At 28.7% G+C, this 20,806-nt stretch overlaps 1 protein-coding gene across 3 annotated transcripts in view; it reads left to right on the forward strand.

Annotated features, from left to right (window-relative positions):
* The window catches only part of LOC107453374 (Polycomb protein Scm), a 66,509-nt gene extending 51,408 nt beyond the window's left edge, over window positions 1-15,101 (forward strand). For 2 of the 3 annotated variants that reach the window (XM_016070190.3, XM_071188096.1), the window contains exons 10-13: window positions 5,498-5,674; window positions 11,864-12,022; window positions 12,261-12,394; window positions 12,505-15,101. In XM_016070190.3, coding sequence (XP_015925676.1) covers window positions 5,498-5,674; window positions 11,864-12,022; window positions 12,261-12,394; window positions 12,505-12,633 — 599 coding nt within the window. In that variant the 3' untranslated portion in view covers window positions 12,634-15,101. The remainder of the gene's footprint in view (window positions 1-5,497; window positions 5,675-11,863; window positions 12,023-12,260; window positions 12,395-12,504) is intronic. The other variant, XM_016070191.3, reaches the window with a different exon arrangement.
* The last annotated feature ends 5,705 nt before the right edge of the window (window positions 15,102-20,806 follow it).

Consider the following 20,806-nt stretch of genomic DNA (forward strand, 5'->3'; position numbering starts at 1 on the left):
TATTTATATTCATAGTATATATTTCAATTTTAGGAATAATTTTGTATCAAAAATGTGTTTTTGTCCTCTCATCTTGGAAAATATAGGTTTTTGCCACTTTTTGCCACTTTGCTTGGCAAAAACCTGTTTTTGCCAGGACGGTTTTTACCGGTATTTACCATGGTTTTTTCCACCTGCGGCAAAATCTTGCCAACCCTGGTCACAAGTAAATCTTGATCAAAAACTAGCATATGCTCAGACTTTTGATCAGTTGTGAGCAAACATAGCAACCATCTTCAATATTTATGCAACTATTTTGGAAAGCATTTATGTAAAACTAAGTGCACTTAGACAGAGACAGATTTTTTTTATTATGAAACACATTTTGAAATTTTTGTTTTAAGCAGGGCTCCCAAGGGTCAGGGAGAACAGGGAAAACCTGGAATTGTCTGGGAATTTTATTTTAACTCAAAAAAGCAGGGAGTAGTCAGAAAAAATGTTAATTTTTTTTTTTAAAAAAAACCTTGAAAATACTTATAACATACCTGGAAAATAACGAGCCTTAGAATTATCAGTAACAGCAAAATAACCTGTCTTAGAATTGTCAGTAACAGTCGAATCAGTTATTGAGGTTTGAGTTGAATAATTCTAACATCTACTACAGTTATTTTATAAAATTCCACTTTTTAATGAAACTTTTCCACGTTTTTATTCTCATTTTATTATATGTTTTTGCTCACAAAATCTAATATTTGACATTACAAATTAAAAATCAAATCCTGATGAAAAATTGCATGGTATATTTTAAAATAAGGTATGGATTTTCAATGAAATTTTCCTCGAAAAGTCAGAAATTTTTTCGGAAATTGAGTGGGAACCCTGTTTTTTAATACACTTAACATATTGTTTTGGATGGATATTTAAAGACTTAATTGTTATTCAAAAAATGCCTTTTAACTTTATAAAACAGAACTTTTCAAATTATTATGAATTTGCAACAATTATTCATTACTGTTAAATTTTGAAGACAGTGCAAAATTTCAATATGAAAAAATGAAAAGCATTTATTATTTGAAAAGTTGCTCAATCATTGCATTGTTTGGGCTCATAAAAATTGCGACTGATATCATCGACCATATTAGAATCCTTCAGCTCTAGCAAGTGAGAAGACAACATAGCCTGAGAATTTCTGTTGTTCCACTATCACTATTTCAATGAACTATTTGCACCTGAGTTTCAACCAGTCACAAATTTGAAAAGGGGCTATGAATACAGTGACCAGACGTCCCGTTTTGAACGGAACTGTCCCTTTTTACAATTCCGAGTCTCCGAAATAGACAGTGGGACGCAAAATTGTCCCGTTTTCAGAAACCACGCGAAAATTTTAGTAGCAGACGGCCGGCCACCGCCCTGCCCGCCACCGCGATGTTATGCCCGCACCAACCGGACGCGAGCTAACGTTGTGCGAGAGCGAGACCGCACCCTCGTCGACGCAACGATAGCCGGGAGTGGCCAAGACGTTGTAGTGACCTCTATGTACCAACTGAATTCTCAATTTTAATGTAGCACCATTTATCTTGTAAGAGTATGTTGAAATCATAAACTACAACTTACACTCTTATATATTCTGCTGTTCTTTGTTCTATAAATTTCGGTTTGTATTTTAGAGAGTCGTTGTTTTTGTTGTTGTTCTTTAACGTCGCCACAACATCATATCGCTCGTGTTTTGTTGACTTATTGACTATTGTTTGACAAACTTTTCATTTGCCCACTTCTCGCTATTTGTTTTGTTTTTGTTTGATGCTCATGTGGTAAATAATTTAAATTTCTTTTGCTTTGGAATCACAAGTTAAAATGCCGAAACACAAGTGTTCTTTCAATGTTAGGTTACAAGAAAAATATCCATTTATCAAGCAAATAAATACTCCATCAGATGTGAAAAGTGTCATACAGAATTTAGTGTTTCCCACAGTGGTGGTGTTGATATTGAACAGCATTTAAAGTCTGACAAACATAAAAATGCCGATAGTGCCGCCGCTTCGAGTTCTTCAATATTAAACTTTTTCGAGAAATCGGACGCGCCAACTTTGAAGGACTTGGATATCGCAGCGGCAGAAGGCGTCTGGGCTTATCACACGATACAAAAAAACCACAGTTTTTGTTCTAATGATTGTGCATCGAAATTGATTCAATCATGTTTTGATCCCAAATTTACATGCGCATGTACGAAATCAGAAGCTAATGTAGTAAATGTTTTGCCTGCAGCAATGAAAGAATTAAAAGATGACCTTGATAAGTGCAATTGTATTACAATACTAAACGACGCTTCAAACCACGGTAACAAGAAAATATACCCCATTGTAGTGAGCTTTTTTCAACCTTACTTAGGTGTGCAAGTAAAAATTTTAGATTTCCAAGACCAACCTGGTGAAACTTCTGACATCATTGTCAATTATTTAAACCAAGTGTTGACAGATAATAATTTGACAGCAAAAGTTGTAGCATTTTGTGGGGACAATGCCAACGTCAATTTCGGAGGTGCAGTTAGGCGAGGAACTAACAAAGTATTAACGAAATTACAATCATCTCTGAAAAAAGAATTAATAGGTATTGGATGTGAGCCCATGTAATTCACAATGCAATAAAATTTGCTGCAGATGGACTACCCGTAGATTACGAAAGCGTCATTGTGAAGATATATTCATTTTTTTATATTTATACGATTCGAGTTGAAGCTCTAAAGGAGTTTTGTGCCAAAACTGAGACGGAATATCAACAAATGCTCGGCTATAGATGGCTTCCTCTTATGCCTGCTTTGGAGAGGGTTTTGAAAATGTATCAGCCGTTAAAAAGCTACTTTTTGAGTATTGGAAAATGTCCCCTGTTACTAAAAAACTTTTTTTCCCACATCCGAATTGTGGTTTTATTTTTTACACGCTCAGTCAGCAAATTTTTATCAAGCTGTCTTAAAACTTGAAAGTCAGACTGTATCGGCAATTGAAGCTGCAAAAGAAATCAATCAATTAAAAGACAATTTAACTCAGAAACAAACCAATCAGTTTCTTCCATTTATGGTCCGTCAATTAATGTTAAAATTGAAAGATAGTGGTACTAATATCGATGAAGAATTTGTGAAAAGGACGGCTGCAGAATTTTATAAAACAAGCCGTGAATATCTGGAGCAGTGGACTTGCTTTCTTACCAAAGAAATGGAGATATTTTATTGGGCAGATTTAAAAAAGGTCCCCCCATGGGAAGACATTCAAAAATCTCTGGATGTATTAATTGAAAAGCAATATATTGGCTGTAATAAAGATACTGAAGTTTTTGACAAATTTTCATTAATTTCTAATTACATTACATTGCAAAAAATAACGGAATGGAATAATTTAAACGTTTCCACAGAAACCCGTTGGGTGGAAGTATTCAAACACTTTCGTGCCAACAATCTTCATCATGAAAACTTTTCTATTGTAATTTAATATATTTTATGTTTGCCTGCTACAAATGCTCCAGTAGAAAGAGTATTTTCGATTATGAACAAATTGTGGACATCTGAGAAAACCCAGTTACAAATTTCAGTTCTAAAGGCAATGTTGATAATTAAGGTGAATATAAAAAAAACGTACCAAGAGTTCCATTCTTACTGGAAATCGTCACCAGCTATATTAAAACAAATTTGTTCTTCTGATAAATATAAATATAACTAAACATTTTGAGTACCTATAGTATGTGATTCGTAACTTTTAAGCCAACTAACTTTTTCTGGATAAATAACTTTAAAAAAGTGTTGTTTTTTTCATTGACTACCTATGATTTGACCTAAATAAACCAATGTCCCGTTTCGAGTAAAAAAATAAATGGTCACGTTAGCTATGAAATACCAAAAAGTCGTGATTTTTTAGCTGACTCACAAAATTGTTTCTTTTCAAATGCTTCGAGAAATGACATTTCAAATTTGCATGTCCTGATTACATCATTTAAGGTTGATGCATATGAAATGTTGGATTTTTAAATGAATATATTAAACTGCATATCTTTTTTCAAAAGCTGTGTATTTAATCACAATATTAATCAATTGCTTCGATAGAATTTTCCCTATGAAATTTTAATGATTACATGCCTCTCTTAAGGAAATTTTGAACTTTTTAATCAATAAAATCTGATATGGAATTTTACAGACTGTCTTCATTTTCATACTGATTAATTTACTGAAAGATCAGGGTTGCCACTCCACAGGGAAAACTTGTAAAATACAGGGAATTTAAAAATCACCTGAAATGCAGGGAATTTTGATTTTTTTTTCTTTGCATACTAGGAATATACAGGGAATTTTGTTTCTTATTTTTGACCACTCACAGCTTAATTTATGGGATAATTAACCATGATATTTCAGCTGTACTAAACTATTTCATTTTTATAGCATTATTTAAGTATGTTCAGCTATCTTTCCAGCAATTAAAACTAATACACATAGTTAGCCCAACATAGCTCACACAAGAGCACAGTAATTGTTGTTTCCTCTTAATATATTGTGTATAATATGTACAGGGAATTTTTTTCCAGATTTGAGAGGCAACCCTGAAGATCCATTGAGTGAACTTATTCACCAGATTTGAATAGAGTATAATGCTTCAGGGAAGCATAGTGTCAACATTTCACTCAATAAAACTGCAGAATATCTGGTTAATAGCCGATCATGTTTTTTATGTTTGACCAATCATATGTATGTAAAATACAGTCGATATAATTTTCATGAATTAAATAATTTCTCTAAATCAGAAAGCATTATTTTTGAAAAAAAGTGAGGAACACGAACTTTGACATAATAAGGCTAGAAAGAAATTAAGACTTATTAGGAGTTCAACTTACTGTTTAATTCATCTATTGTCTTTGCTTCTTTTTAAATATTGATAATTGTCTTTTTGACAACATATTTACGGATTCATTTTGTTAAAAGCATTTTCTCTTAATATTCTCAATAGTGTGTTTGAAAAAATTCTATATCTTAAAGCTGTAGATTTTTTTCCCTTTGTTATTAGATTTCTATCCACATCATTCATGAAATCAATTTTTTTCTTTTGAGTTTAAGCTTAGCTTTTTACTTTTGCTTTGTAATTTTTAAGCAATAAGCGCATTTACAAAAATTCTATCTGCAAATGATAAACCATTTTGGTGGTTTTGTAATAAAGGTGATAAATTTAAATACATCCATTTTACCTACATTGAATCCTTTAATTTTTAATGCAGTATAGTACTCTTTTGATTCTGGCAGAAGTAAATATTGAGCGATTAATAATAATTAACATAGTTATAATGATAAAATTGTGAGAACCTCAAAAAAATTGAGTTATCTCACTTCAAGTTAAAACAAATTGACTAATATAAAATTAAATTTGAGGTAATTTGAATTTAAGGCACTCAAACAGTGACTTTTTTTTTCATAGGCAAAAAAGCTAAAAACAGTCTTAATGCTTACATATATATGCATAATCATTTGAATTTTCTTTATTTTTAGCAAACTTTGATGATAAAACACATACTTGCCGATTACCTCCTGTTGATAATGTTTCAACGTTCTGGCATTATCTGGAAGGTCTTTTTGAGGACCTAATGTGCTGTGAAAATTTTTATACTAGTCGTCCACTTGAAGGTGGGTGCACGAAATGTGCAAATAAAGGACCATTTAGAAGAGGTGTGTATCTCTAAATCAAAAATTTACTCTTTTGCATGCACTTTTTATCCTTGATGTAATTTAGCTGGTAAGCATGTACCAACTTTTAAGTGTATGTCCCAAATTTGTTGTAAGTGTTGTCCCCAAGTGTTGAGTATGTCCCAAATTAAAAGGCAGTATTCAAAAATATGCAAATTATTTGGAATCATATGATCTTAAAGAAAATAAGCTTTAGAACGTACTTTTTATCAGAAAACCAGAATTCTGGAAATCCTGAAAGAGTTTGGAATTGTTTTTGAATAGAAAATATTGTTTTTGATTTATTGATATTTATTTATAGTTATTGATTTTTTAGAAAAAAAACTAAAAAGAAAACATTTTCTATTTAAAAATTTTAAAACCTCTAATAATTCAAGAAATAGAAATAATATCTGAAAAATAATGCATACCGTAATTTCGCGGAGAAACGCCGCCCTGGTATATACGCCGCGCTCTCAAAAGTCGGCTGAAAGAGAAAAGCTTTTCACCGGACACGCCGCTCTGAATTTGTAACAATTGACGAATTTTGAACTTAGCACAGGTGTTGATTAAAGACTTAAAGCATGCTCTAAATACGCATGCGTTTATAATTTAAATAGTTAAATAAGAGTCAATAAAAGGATTTTGAATAAACAAAGAATAAAAACAATCCTAGCATATAAAATAGATTTCAATAACCTTCTAAATAAAATTGAGCATTTTTTAATTTTAAAGTGAAGTAACCATTAAAATATAAATGCAATAATTAATATATTAAAAATCATTAAAATAAGCATTAAAATTTTTTAAAATAAAGCGATTTTACTGTTAAATCCTGGTTACTATTAAATCCAAAATCCTGTTTTTGAAACAAACGATAAATCCAAAAAAAAAATTTCAAAGAAAAACTTATGAATAATTTATTTAGATATTACTATATATTCCTATCACTGCACTTAAGAATTCCTCAAAATCAGAACTCTCTGTATCAGAACAAATTAGGTTTATTGTTTATTTCGGGTTCATCTCCGTCCCTGACACTTTCAGCCTCACTTTCGGTTTCGTTTTGTCCCGGGATGATTTCCGCTTTTTTGAAGCCATTTATCACAGTTTCTTTTTCAATTGCTGACAGCTTAAACGCAGTGGTATATTTTTTTTCTCTTAATTGGAGGCATTTAAAATGGATAATTTAAATACAAGTTATGTTAAAATGAAACGAAAATAGAATAAACAAAACAAAAATAATAATAAAACAAAAGCGCATCAGAATTGAAGATAAAAGCAATGGGGGGAAAAACGAAAAGCGCTCTCCCAAGCATTTAAAACAAGTTTCTATTTTTATAAATTCCTCCCCCTATTTTCCCTTCTCAAATCAGGTTTCTTTTTTTAACTGACTCTGCTGCCTTTTCCCCTCTTCACTGACCCAAGTTTGAAATTCTTTTTGAACATTCCAATTGTAAGATTATTGAAGGTCATTCCAAACTCATCAGCACCCTTTGTTCATCAAACATTCACATGTTTTTAACAACCAGCTGAAGAAAAAAGGAATGTGGAGAGAGGCATATTTCCTGGGAAAAAAGGAGGGGGGTGCATTTGTTTTACAGTTGACATTATCACTGGCCCCACCCTGATTTTCTTCATTCATTCCTTTCTGATTTATGCTTCTCCAGTCCACGCCCATTTCCTACACTCAACAGCTGTTCATATGGCAGAAGGGAAACAGAGACTTTTTTCTTTTGTGGATTGTGGTCTCCAGAAAGTGATTCCAAGAAAGGATTGTGGAGTGTGGGGAGGGAAAAATTCCAGGTGCCCTGACCATTCCTTGGAGTAACATTAAGCATGAAAAAATTAATAAAAAGCAAAGGTAACAGGTGGAAAAATTATGATGAAATTTCCAGTGGGATCTGTAAAAAAAAATTTTTTTTAATGAAGGGAAAGAAAAGTAATACTATATAGGCCGCCCCGTTAGATACGCCTTCCTACTAAATTTTCAAATTTTAAATCAATAACGCCGCGGCCTATCTCCCCGAAATTACGGTAATAAATATTGAATTTTATTTATTTTTTTAATTTTTGTTTAAACGTTATAAATTTTCTATTTAATTCAAATTTATATTACTCTATAAAATTCGTAGAATTTTTTGCTTTCATTCTGTAAGCTCTACATTTTTGTTCCTTTGGTTAGAATTTATATCCCCCAATATTATGTATATAATACATAAATTATGTATAAATAAATGTATGTGTGTTCTTTTTTTCTTTTGATAAATTAATTATTGTGAAAAATAGAAAAGTTTTTTTTTAAAAAAAAAGGATGAGCTTTTCATTTTTAAATAAATTCCAATAATTAAAAGTATTTAATTTTCTGAAAATATGTTATTAAGTTTAAAAAAACTTAGTGCTTAGAATATTTATTTAAAATTTATCATATTTGCCTCTAACATGCCTAAATATGCTTTCGGCCCTTCCTTAATCTACCAGCTGTGCAAGTGGCCCTTCACTCAAAAACGTTGTGCACCCGAGCAAAAGCTAATCAAAATACCCTTTTATAGTTTATTTTGACTGTTCTAATTTATGTTTAATGTTATGAGTTAAAGAAATTAATTTTTCAAGAACGTTTAATATAATAATTAATAATCTGATATATAATTAATGATCTACTATCTATCATATTTCTGTTTAATTTGCTGAATTTTATTTAATTAAATATTCAAAACTGTTTTTTGAGAGTTTCTAAAAGTTTTTGTAACTTTCTATATTGATATAGAATTGAGCGTCAAAGATAAAATTAAATACATTTCAAATTAATCCTTTATTCATTAGAATTGATCGAAATTAATTAATTGACACTCAAATCTTCCATTTATGCATGTTGCTAGCTAACAAATTGAACTTGAAAAGAATATAAAAAGTTAAACTTAACTTTTATACTTGGTTGAATCATAATAAATATGATCATTTACTGGTTTAAAATTGTTTATTCATATTTTGAACTACTTTTATTTGTTTGATAAAATAGGTAACAGAATAAAAGAATGTCTAGTTTATATCATTTTAAGTTCTAAATGAACTTCCAAAAATTATAATTAACTGATGCATTATTTAATTATATTTTTATTGAAAAGCATTGTATCATTTTGTGTTTTGGTTTGTTATTAAAGATTTCAGATCTGTTTATTGCTGTACATAATATATATCTCCTCCTTATAGTGAGTTATGACTACTAAATTTTGTATTAATTCCTTTAATTGAACTTATTTAATTTGCCCGAATTCATAATTTTTTTATCCACTCCTAATCAGAGTTCCCATGGTACTTGAAAGTCCTTGAATTTAGTTAAAAAAAATCTGGGCCCTGAAAAGTCCTTGAATTCTGCCATGGAGTACTTGAAAAGTACTTGACTTTTTAGGATTTAAAATAATACTAATCCTTCTTACAAAAAAGCTATAAAAAATAATAAATAAATTCAAAGGAAGGTTATAGAAATTCTGATATATGCAATTTTTAATGCTTGAATTGAAAAAGGGTTAAAGTAGATGCAAAACTTTTCTCTCTTAGAATTTTCACACCAGATTCTTGTTCATCTCTCTTATGTTTTGAAAGCTGAAATTTCTAGCAAATTTTAGGTTTTGTAGTCATAGTTTTCTAATGATATATAGTGTTTAATCATTTTAGAAATATGTTCAATGTGTTAACTTCATTATTATGACATGTTAATATTTTTATCCTATTTGTTCTTTTAATTTATGTACAAAGGAATTGTTAATTTTAATTTATGAAGTCATAAAAATAACTACACGGTGAAATTTAGGATTTTATGTTCCTGAAGCATATAGATGAGAGCACTTTTTTTATGATTTTTACTCATTGAATGTTTTTCTGTTTTATTTTTTGAAGATTTTCAAAAAAGGGGTCAGCACTTGATTTATTTCTTTAAGGATTTGGCAATTTATATTTTATTTTGATGTGGCTATACTAACTGTAACTTTATCTTCATTTATTTTTCTTATTTGTGGGCGTTTCTTTATTATGTCTTATTTTGTNATTTTGTTGAGGTCCTTGAAAAGTCCTGGTAAGTCCTTGAATTTCAATCTCATCATAGAGTGGGAACCCTGATTTCAATTTTTCTAATTGCTTTTTCTTATTTGACTTTCCATTATTGGGCCTCGAGGCACTGTCAGTTTTTGATCTCACCACTGACAACAAAAAGGCTCCTGTGTGTTAGCAGGCAGTGTGCCCCCTGATGAAGCGCTGTCCTGCTAACACACATATCTTAAATTTTTATAATCTTTTTTTTTCCTACTAGAATTTTTTTCTGACTTTATAAATTAAAATAAAACTTACATAAAATAATACTTTATAAATTTGGATTTAGCTGCTTTAAGCGCTTTTCTATATATATTTATTATTTTAAAAGTTACTTATTTTGTCATTTTCTGAATTTGTAAATTAGTTTCATTCTTTGATTGGATAATTAATTTTATATCATTTATAATCAAATTTTTGCATTTAGTTTTTACTGCTAATAAAAAAAATTATTTCTACAGGTTTCATTGATTATGAATAAACATTGTGATTCTTAATTTACGGATTGGAATTCATATAAAATGTTCTACGAATTGCGATTTAAATTAAAGTGCTTAATGAATCGCATATTGAATATTACTTTAAAGTGATTTGCAAATTACTCATCAGGATTTGTATTAAGGTATTTTGAAAAATCACACATCATGATTCACATTAAAGTTATTTATCAATCATGCCTCACGATTCTTATCCTAGTAGTTTAAAAATCACACATTGCGATTCACAAAAGAGAGATTTAAGAATTACCACTCACAATTCTCATCAAAATAATTTAAGAATCACACATAGCTGTTCTATATTAAGCACCTTGTGAATCACAAATTGCAATTTGCATCATAATGATCACTATTCACATGAAAACTATTAGCTAATCATGCAACAGAATGCACATTAAAGATATTTATGTATCACACATTGTGATTTACGTCTTGTTAGTTCATGCGTTTTGTATCATTTGCTATTCATATTGTTCTGATTTAAGAAACATACACTGCAATTCAATTTCTATTTACAAACCACACATTGTGATACCTAATTTATGAGTTAATTATTAATTAATAATTTAATTATTAATCGAGACTTACTTCACCTTTCTTGTAATTTTGATTAGCATATAGTATATCCATATTTGAATAAATGTGATATAAAAATTATGCTCAGTGAAAATTACGTATATTCAAAAAATTTTAAAAATCATGCTTCACATTTTATGGATATATTTTAAAGAAAATAAAGCTTGGTAAGTCTTAGTTAGTTATCAGTAAAATATTGTTCTACAATAGATTTTATTAAGTTCAAATATTCTGAAGTTACAAAATAGATATTTTGTTATTAAAATTGAAACAGATATGTTTAATGGATATATTTTGATATTTTATCGAATTATATACATTTCCTGTAACCTAAAATTTGATCTAACATATTAAAAAAAATATTTATATTTTAATAACTGTACAATCACACAAACTTTATCAATTATTTACTTTGCTTGCTTAATGTAATATGCATTATTAATTAATTGAGTTTCATTAATTCTAATTCCCTTCATTAAATTTTTCATGAAGAGTTTCACTGATGCTAGATTTTAAATTTTGGCTAGCACTGTTCGTATGCCAATTGAAATTTTTATTTTGTCAGTTGGAATTTTTAAAGTTATTTGAAACAGCAATTTAACTATCAACCATTTGTATTATTAGCTGATAAATTTAATAAATATTTTTTTTTGTCAAATAAGCATTGTGCTTTAAAAATATGCAATTTCTGCTTCTACGTAATTGTAAAATTTGGTTGTCATGTACTTTAGCATATTTGGTTGACACGTAATACCAAATAGGTCATTGAAAATTTCGATTTTGGGTCCATGAAAGTCCTTGAATTTTTTTAAAAAATTGAGTGGGTGCCCTGTTAATTTATTTGAGAAATTTACCAAAACAAATATTTTAATCACAACCTATTTTTATTTATTTTTGTAGTTGTGATTAGCTTATGTAATTGTGATTAAAGTGTGTTTTTTAATGGGTAACCAAACAAATGGCAATCCCTGGTTATAATTGATAACCTTTAGAAATTGATTGCAAGATAATTCATTTGTTAATTTTATTTTAGTGTCAGAAGATAATATGGTTATAAGTGGAGAGAACCCTAGGTTAGAAAAACGGCGATGGTCATCAGACTCTTCGGAAAATCATTCAGGCAACAATACAATTGCACTAATGAAACCAATTAAACAACAACGTTCTTCCAGTCAGTCTTCAGAAAATAATGGTAAATTTAGATTTTGATTTATATGACCTAACAACTCAAGAATTCCAGCATTATTAAAATGATTTGCATTATATTATGGGTTTTGTGTACTTGTAGCTTATGCACGTTTAATAAATCTTAATTTTTCTCTAAAATCTATTCTTTCTCATTCTTAATTGTCTCATACTTATATCTTACATAGTATTATGAATACATCATGTATATTTCTAAGTATTTTCCCACTACTTTTATCTTACAGAATATGCGAAACTGCATATAAGAGTTGAACGAAGCATTTCCAAACCAAATGAGTGGAGTATTGATGATGTAATTCATTTTATTTGTAATACAGATCAAAATATGAGTGCATATGCAGATGTTTTTCGAAAACATGTAAGTTTTTGTAATTGCACATTTTCATATCAAGTTCTTTTATTTAAAAATTTTGAGCTATTTACCTTTAATTTTTATGAGTTATCTACCTTTAATTATTAATATTGTAGGAAATTGATGGAAAAGCCTTGTTACTTTTAAATAGTGAAATGATGATGAAATATATGGGAGTGAAATTAGGACCAGCTTTGAAAATCTGCAACCTAATAGAAAAGTTAAAAAGCAAGCGCCATCATTAATAGCAGTGATGCTCTCCATACCAGTCCTGTCTAAACACTTCTGTGATAATTTTTTTGTTTTGTTTTTATGTAATTTAGGGACATTTAGTTTTGTTTTTATGAAAACTAGTAGCATATTTTGTTTAGTGCAAGGTGATTGTGTGATAATCTTTTCGCAACATATATGAAGCCATTCCATTAATCATTTTAAAGAAACTCTTTCGAAATAACACTCATCTCAACTATATTTTGAATTTGTTAGTATTTAAAATAAGAATTTAAAAAAAATTTTGTTAACATTAGCAGCCATAAGTGTAACAGAACTGCTGACCATCATATTATAGCCTGCCACAATATCTAAATTGGTAGTGAAATTACAATCATTTAAGAATTTTTTTGAAATTTTGCCCGCATTTAAAAAAATTGCAGTATAATTATCAGGACTTATTTTTATATTTTTGAATATTTCTATATATCATTATGGACAAAACCAAATTAATCAAATTTATCTAACTAATAATCAAATGTTTAAGCATAATTTTTACTACTCTTTAATTGTTTGGGAAAACTTTCATCTAAAAGTTAGAGGAGTTGACAGCTCTGATGTTCTTATTAATCAACATTTTACACAAATAAATTTAAACCTTATTAAGTAGCTTTATACTATAGAAATGATAATCTAACGTGCATTTTTAATTTTTTTCAATAGTGTAATTTTTCAAATTTTTTTCATTCCATTTTATCGTTTAAGCCCCATTATCGTGTATTTACCTTTAATGGTCTAAACATTAATTCTTGTAAGCACATAAACCAAGAAGATTTTTATTTAATATCTGAAATAAAACTGATTATGAAGTAAAAATATTAAATGAATGACAGAGGTATCTTATAAGCAGTTAAATATATGCCTCTGTTATCAGTGTTGTAGTTACAAATTTTTCAGTGGGAGAATGCTAAAGAATCCTTTTTTTTTTCTTATAAAAAACAGAATTTTGTTGTTGTTATTTCTTACTTTATTTAGTTTAAAATTTTCTAAATTATACATACCACTTTAAAGTAAGATTTTTTACAAATTCATACATTTTATTTTAAATTCATAGCATGATTACTTGTTTAATTAAAAAAGTGAGGGCTGTTACTGTTCACAAAATGTTTACTTTTTAACTATCTTTTAAAAAAGGTTATAGTAATAAATAAACAATAATGAAAGTAATAAAAATAAAAGTATTAAAAAATTACAGAAATAAACAAATTTTATTGCAAACAAAAAGCAGGGTTCCCACACTTTTATCAAAGCAAAAATTTAAAACTTTTTTGAAAAAATTAAGGACCTTTAAAATTACCTTTAGGAACTTTTACATTTTGGTTGTTTATCACCAATTCTACATATACCTGCATTGACAGTGCCAATTATTTACCTTTCGAAAAAAAAGTTCACTCTATTCCAAGCACTGTCATTACAATTATTTCAGAACGGTTCACTTTTTAGTACAATTAAAAATTTTAAAAGATATTACTGCTTTTAAAAAATTTACACTAACTACTTATTACACATTGAAATTTTATGCACATTGATTTAATTCTTCATGTCTTTTAGAAAAAGTTTCTGCTATGGACCTTCTGTTGAAAAAAATTGTCTGTTACTTCTTTTCTTAGAACATATAATTTAAAAACAGGGAAATGGCTTTTTCTCCTCCCCCCCCCCTTATTAGCAAGCACATTGTCAATAGAAAAATATTCATGCAAAAAGTTTCACTCTCAAGATTTTGAAATCCGAAAAGGATTATTTTACTACATTGTCTAAAAAGTCCTTGAACTGAAGTAAAATTTCATATCCATCCTCTTATCCACTAAATATGATAAAATGCTTTTATTCAATTTCTAACTTTTCATGCACTGCAATACTATTTTGTTTGGGTCAAACCTAGACGCCTGTCTAACAATAGAGAATGTGATATTAACTTTTGAAGCACTCTCTTCCTTGCTAACAATATCAAATTCTTTACAGCATATTTTGCTTTGTGGTCTTACATTTTTCATCAAGAGTCCTGAAATTTTTAAAAACATACTTTACTGCCATGTTTAACAATTTCACACTTCAAATTTTAATGAAAATAAGCATGTGCGCCACCAGTGGAATCAAATTTCTTTAGCTGTCAAATTTCAAAATCTGTGTCAAAGGTCAGTGTGGTATACTTAGGTTCCTTAGAATTGTAAAAAAAAATGCTATGGAAAGAACCATAGCAAGGCCATGCTTTCCTCCCTTTGTTGTGCAAAATGCTGTACCCTGGCTCACCTAAAAATGCTCACCTCTCATTCTACGTGAAAGATTGTTTTGTTTAAAATATTTAAATAAGACTAAATATTGTTCCAATCAACACGTGATACTGAAAACTAAGAACTTTTACAATCCTTAACTCCAAATTAAGTGCTTTTAAGAACCATGAGAACCCTTAAAAAATTTACAATTTATGAAAAAAACTGCAAAATTGAAGAAAATGGGGATTTTTTAAAAAACAAAAAACCTGTGTAAAGTAGAATGTTATCCTGCATAACACCTCCACTACCCATCTGCCTGTTATTGAACAAAACTATGATTTATGTTATTCTATATTGTTTTGTTTAAATATTCTAAAATTTATTACTTTTTTTTTTACATTGCATATTTACAAAAATGTAATAGTTGAAAAAATTATTAATTAGAATATAATTGCATTTAGCATACTTGAATCTATTTATTTCATTATGTTCAACTTTGTATATAGTTGTCTGTTTTTATCTGTCTGTTTATAATGTTGTATATTAGCTGTTCTTGTGTGTTAGACATATTACTTTAAGCACTTGTTGAAAAAAAAGTCAACTACTAACCATATATTAAATTATTGAATAACATTACTAATTTTGAAAAATTATTCTCTTTTTTCTCAGATTAAACTAGACATGATTTATTGTCTTCTTATTTATTAAAATAATATTCATGTGGCTATTATCAAGATGTTAGACGTGTATTTTAAAAATTTCTAACTAGTTTAACTAACATGTGCAAACTATTTTAACAAGAAACAATATATTTTCATAGAACAATAGTTATTCTTAGGCTGTTTTCATACTAACATGTTTTCTACAATAGAACTGGTCGAAAGTTTGTTATAGTCTTATAAATAATAGTCTTACAAATAGCCGTACTGTGCATTATGGTTCAGAATGCCTAATTTACTTTTGTATTTAGTTAAAAAAATTATTTTTTCTTTTGTCAAAAGTTTTTTTTTTTAATAATAATCAACAGCAACGAAATCAGCTATACTTGCTATCATTTTGTTGCAAAAGCTTTGTAATGTAGTGCCATAAACATTTAGCTCTCTGATTTTGAACAGTTGTGTTTAATGTGAAAATATTCATTTATTAAAATAAATATTTATTAGGAGAGATATAATGTTTAAAAATTGGAACATTTTTTTTATTTATTTCAGAATTTCCTCTAGCTGCTTAAAGTGATAACAATATCCCACTTTATTTAAAATATGTCATATTCATCAAGTCCAATGATAAGTTTCAAAAGCAGTTTTTTATTAACAACCCTACAATTCAAATCTACTTGGAAAAGAGAAAGTTTGAGCTGATAATATTTAGGCAATGAGATCTGCTTGAACATGATCCATTTGAATCAGGGAAAACTTGGGGAATTTAAAACTATTTAAAGAAACTCAGGAAAAAGTAAAATCTCTTCTACAGCCTATAAAATTCGAAATTTCAAGCATATGTTTTCCACTAGCTTAGTTCTTTACTTGAATTTTGTTTCAAAAAATTTATTAGTTTTTCAACGCAAATGTGTCATGAACGTAATTAACAGTAGAAAAACGCTTTATTTAAATTTAGCAAACATTTGTTTACTGTTAATTTTATTTGCTGTATTTAATACTAATTTTATTGCTTACTGTATTTTAAGTTTATAGAATGCAATTATTTCTCTATAGATTTTGACTTATACTTAGAACTAAAAGCAGTTGTTGTTTTTTTTAAATTTTATCAAGATTTGTAGGTGGTTGTGAATGGTAAACTGTGTTTTGTTTGAATTCTTTAAAATCATTAGCATGATTTAAAACTCAAAAATTTGATTTGTATCTATATGTTATGGTTCTGTTTAACTCAACAAAATATTATGTAAGAGTGATAATAATCTTGCATTGATGCATATCAACTTAAATTTTTCCATATTTTTATGATTTTATTGGTGTTTTTGTTTACCAATGTTATTCTCTCATTTTCTCAATTCATATATGTGTGTATTATTCTTTAGAATTATATTTTGAGAACTATGTCAATTTTTCCAGAAATTAATTAGCAACACCCTGGTAAAGGAACTACAATAATAATTACTTTTTTTCTTATTATTAAAACAAAAAGATTTATGTGTTATCAAATAATCTTTTGTATACTGATTTGAGATAAAGATATTCTTTTCTGTTATAGACACAATAAAATCTGTTATAGACACAATATTTTATTTTTTAATCAAAGTGTAGAATTTTTATAAATGTAATAATTATAAAATAGAAAACAATTGAAGCTTCTATCATGAAAGTTAGTAGGATTTTTAAGTATTTATTACTTTTGACTAACTAAGATATCTGTTGTTATGTATTTTGTTTGCTACTGCAGCTCATTATAGTATTTCAGCAAATTATAGCATATTTCAATAAATCATACCATACTTATGCTATGCACTATTTAGTATATTATGTACTGTTTAATTGTATTATGTATTAGGCTATTTAATGTATTTGGTAAATGTTACATACTACATTTGATTGTCCAATTTACATATGGTCCCTGTCAAGTTAAACTGATGCAAAATTTAGTTATATATTCTACAACTACTTTGAATCTTATACCATCCAGTAGTTACATGGAATAATGATTTTTAGTTATCAATATAGTTTATATATTTTACTTTCTTTGAATTATTTATTTCCCTGTGGTAGTCAAAAAGCGTGTGGTAGGGGCTTGGTGCAAGAACAAGTTAAGTCGAAATTCAAAAACTTTATTTTATTTTATAACTGTGATTAAACAGCCGATCCAATTTTGAATTTATGACTACTACTGTTTAATTCCATAGTCTTAAGTCCATACTTTTGAACCCAATCCAGAAGACAAGGAAACTCCTAGATCAAGTATTAGGATAAGCTTGCCTTTGTGGAAAACTTTCTGATGGAACTAACCTGAATTTGCGTGTCATGGAGATGAAAACCTCCCACGGTTAGCCTGACAGCAATGGAACTTTTACCCAAGATCCGTCTACTATCACTGAGGATATTTTACGTCAGTACTGTGGTTGGTACGAGCCGAGTACCAAATTTGTATCAAACAGCTGATATTTGAACCCAGTTCACCTCAACGAGGGTGAATGCTCTATCCCCTGAGCCACCACGACTCAAATTTATTTTTAAATTTACAAATTGTTAGTGAGAGCCAAATTAAATTAAAAAGACTAGTTTTGTAGTTTTTTATGTAGTTTTCTCACACAATTCACCACAAAAGAAGGTCTGTACCCATTTCTGCACTAATCCAAACAGCTAGTGTTCACAATAAAAAATGCATTAAGAAATATTTTAGAAGCTTTGGACTTAGTGGTTTTTGCACCAAACCATTAGAATAAATTTGTTTAATTTTGTCATCACTAAAAAATAACTTCACTACACAATTATAATCTCTTATACATATATTTGTTATTTTTTTGCCAAAACATTTTGTTACCACCAGAAAAGTTCATCCACTTAAGGGTAATTTTTTTTTGTATATTTATTTAGTTACATTTATTAATATCTTACAGACAGCAGTGTAGTTTATTGACATTTGTTCAAAAAAAATAAATAAAATAGAAATTCACAAAATTTTAAATGCCTGGAAAATGACATATTAGCTTAGAAGTTACGAAAGCAGTCATTCTAAGCTAATAGTAAATAACTCAACTTAAGAAACTGAAAAAGACAAAGTTGAAAAGTTAATTTTAACTTTTTATGTAAATAAATTCCAAATTTTAACTTTTTATGTACGTAAATTCCAAAAGTAATTATTGTGAACAATTTGAACTTGCTGTTTCTTCTCCGCTTTTGGTTATTTAACTCAGTTTATTTTTCCTTGATTGTTTTTTGGCCCCATATTTTAAAATTACCTAGTAAAATTAATTTTATTATAATGTACATCAGAAAGTACATTATTTAAATTTAAAATCATTGTATTTTACAATTTTATTGCATTCTTTAATTTTACACCCAAGTAGAGTTTAAAGATTATGACAGAATTAAATTGTACAGTGATGTCCTTAGCTTATCCTTTATATTTTAACTATCTGTGTTTTGAAAAGAGAGGAAAAACTAAAGTCTTTGCATTAGATGGACCATGAATTGTTTAAATTAACTCTTTTATCCTCTGTAGAAATAATCAAAAATGTTATAATAATCAATAAATGAAATAAAATTGTGTATATTAATCAATCATTAAACAAATAATTTGATTACATACATGCCTATTACAATCTTAGATAAACTGGGTATTAGGTTAATATTTGCTTTCCCTCTTTACATTTGACTGTTTGAAAACTTTTCTGGTGACTGGCATTAATAAGCCAGGATAATGACAATTGCAGCATTTAACCATTTTACAGCATTTAACTTTACTTTAATTTAACATTTCGGCCTAAGACGTTTACTTTCCGCAGAAAACAGCAGGGTTTCTTGAAATAACTCGGGTAAATCTATGTAGTTTATGTTATTAATGATTTCAATAAGACGGGAAAATGACAACATAAAAACCTACTCACCTTGTAAAATTTTTTTAAATAGATTTTGAACCAGAAAGTTGATTCTTTATTCCTGAAATAAAACATGTTCTGATAGGATGGTATTGTAATTAATTTCTTAACCTAAGATATTGATTGCTGGCACTATCGATTTTGGTTATAAATTACTAAAAAAAAGTGGCCAGGAAAATGACTAATTTTCATGTGACAAACAAATTATTGACAAAATAAATTATTTTCAACAAAGTTTTTGGAAATAATACCCACTGCATATATTCTAGAAATGCTTACAGCGGTTGAGATAAAAAGAATTAGATATTGGAAAATTTATGGGAAGTTTTGAAGCTAGTTATTGTTGGAAATATTTTTTGTGACATACCAGGAAAATGACATTTTGAAATTCAATTAAACATACAAAACACTCAATGCTAATGCAAAGTCATTTTAAAATGCTAACAGCAATGCTATTTATTAAATTTTTTTTTAAAAAGAAAAAAGTTCTTTTAGTAGTTTGGAATTAGATCTAGGAGCAAAAGACTGTCAATTGTCGTATTTCGTGAGAATCAGCCATAAACGTAAAAGTTGACAGCTATAGGAGAGATTGGGAGGGGATAAGACCAGGTAATGGGGTAGAAGTGGGCACTTCTATTTTGGCGAATGTAGTTTTGTTTTCTAACAGATAAACTCTGAATTACACTTTACTAGTCAAGAGGTAGGACCTACCATATTGGCATGTTGCTGATTAATTCACAGCATTGTGTAGATAAGCTTGTTTTACTATGTCAACTCTCTAATGCTCTCTTCTTTTTAAGCTATCCTTATGTATTGGTCATTAAAGTTACAAAATATTTTTTAGTCTAACTTATTATACGTTTACAAAAGATTCATTCTTTAACAAACAATAAGGATATAACCCGATAAGTAGCACTGTTCTGTTTCATTTCGATAATCTCTGGTCACAGGGTAAAACATGGTCCAGTGCCCCCTTTGATGTGTGTCTAACTGGGCCCACAAAAACTGCAGTGCAGTGGGCAAAAAACTAACTACATCCAAGGCTGACCAAAGATTTTAGGGGCTCCATCCTCAAAGCACAAAAAGCCTTATTTGCATCTATTCTGTAGAATTTTTGAAGACCCTCTTTCCAAAATTGTAGTTTTTATATAGATATAAAGAAATTCCCTGCCATTTTCTTTGAAAAAAACATTGATAAACACTATATTTCCTGTAAAGAATTTTGACCTGATTCTCTATTTTTCTTTACCGCCCTTGAATATGGCCTTGACTACATACATGTAAATTACCAAACATGTAATTCTTCTGCTAATTTGCAGAAATTTTGAGAATCTCAAGACTTGATTCGCGCACTTCTGCAAATTGATAATTTATATCCTCACA

The sequence above is a fragment of the Parasteatoda tepidariorum genome, chromosome X2, assembly GCF_043381705.1.
Source record: "Parasteatoda tepidariorum isolate YZ-2023 chromosome X2, CAS_Ptep_4.0, whole genome shotgun sequence".
Lineage (NCBI taxonomy): Eukaryota > Metazoa > Arthropoda > Arachnida > Araneae > Theridiidae > Parasteatoda > Parasteatoda tepidariorum.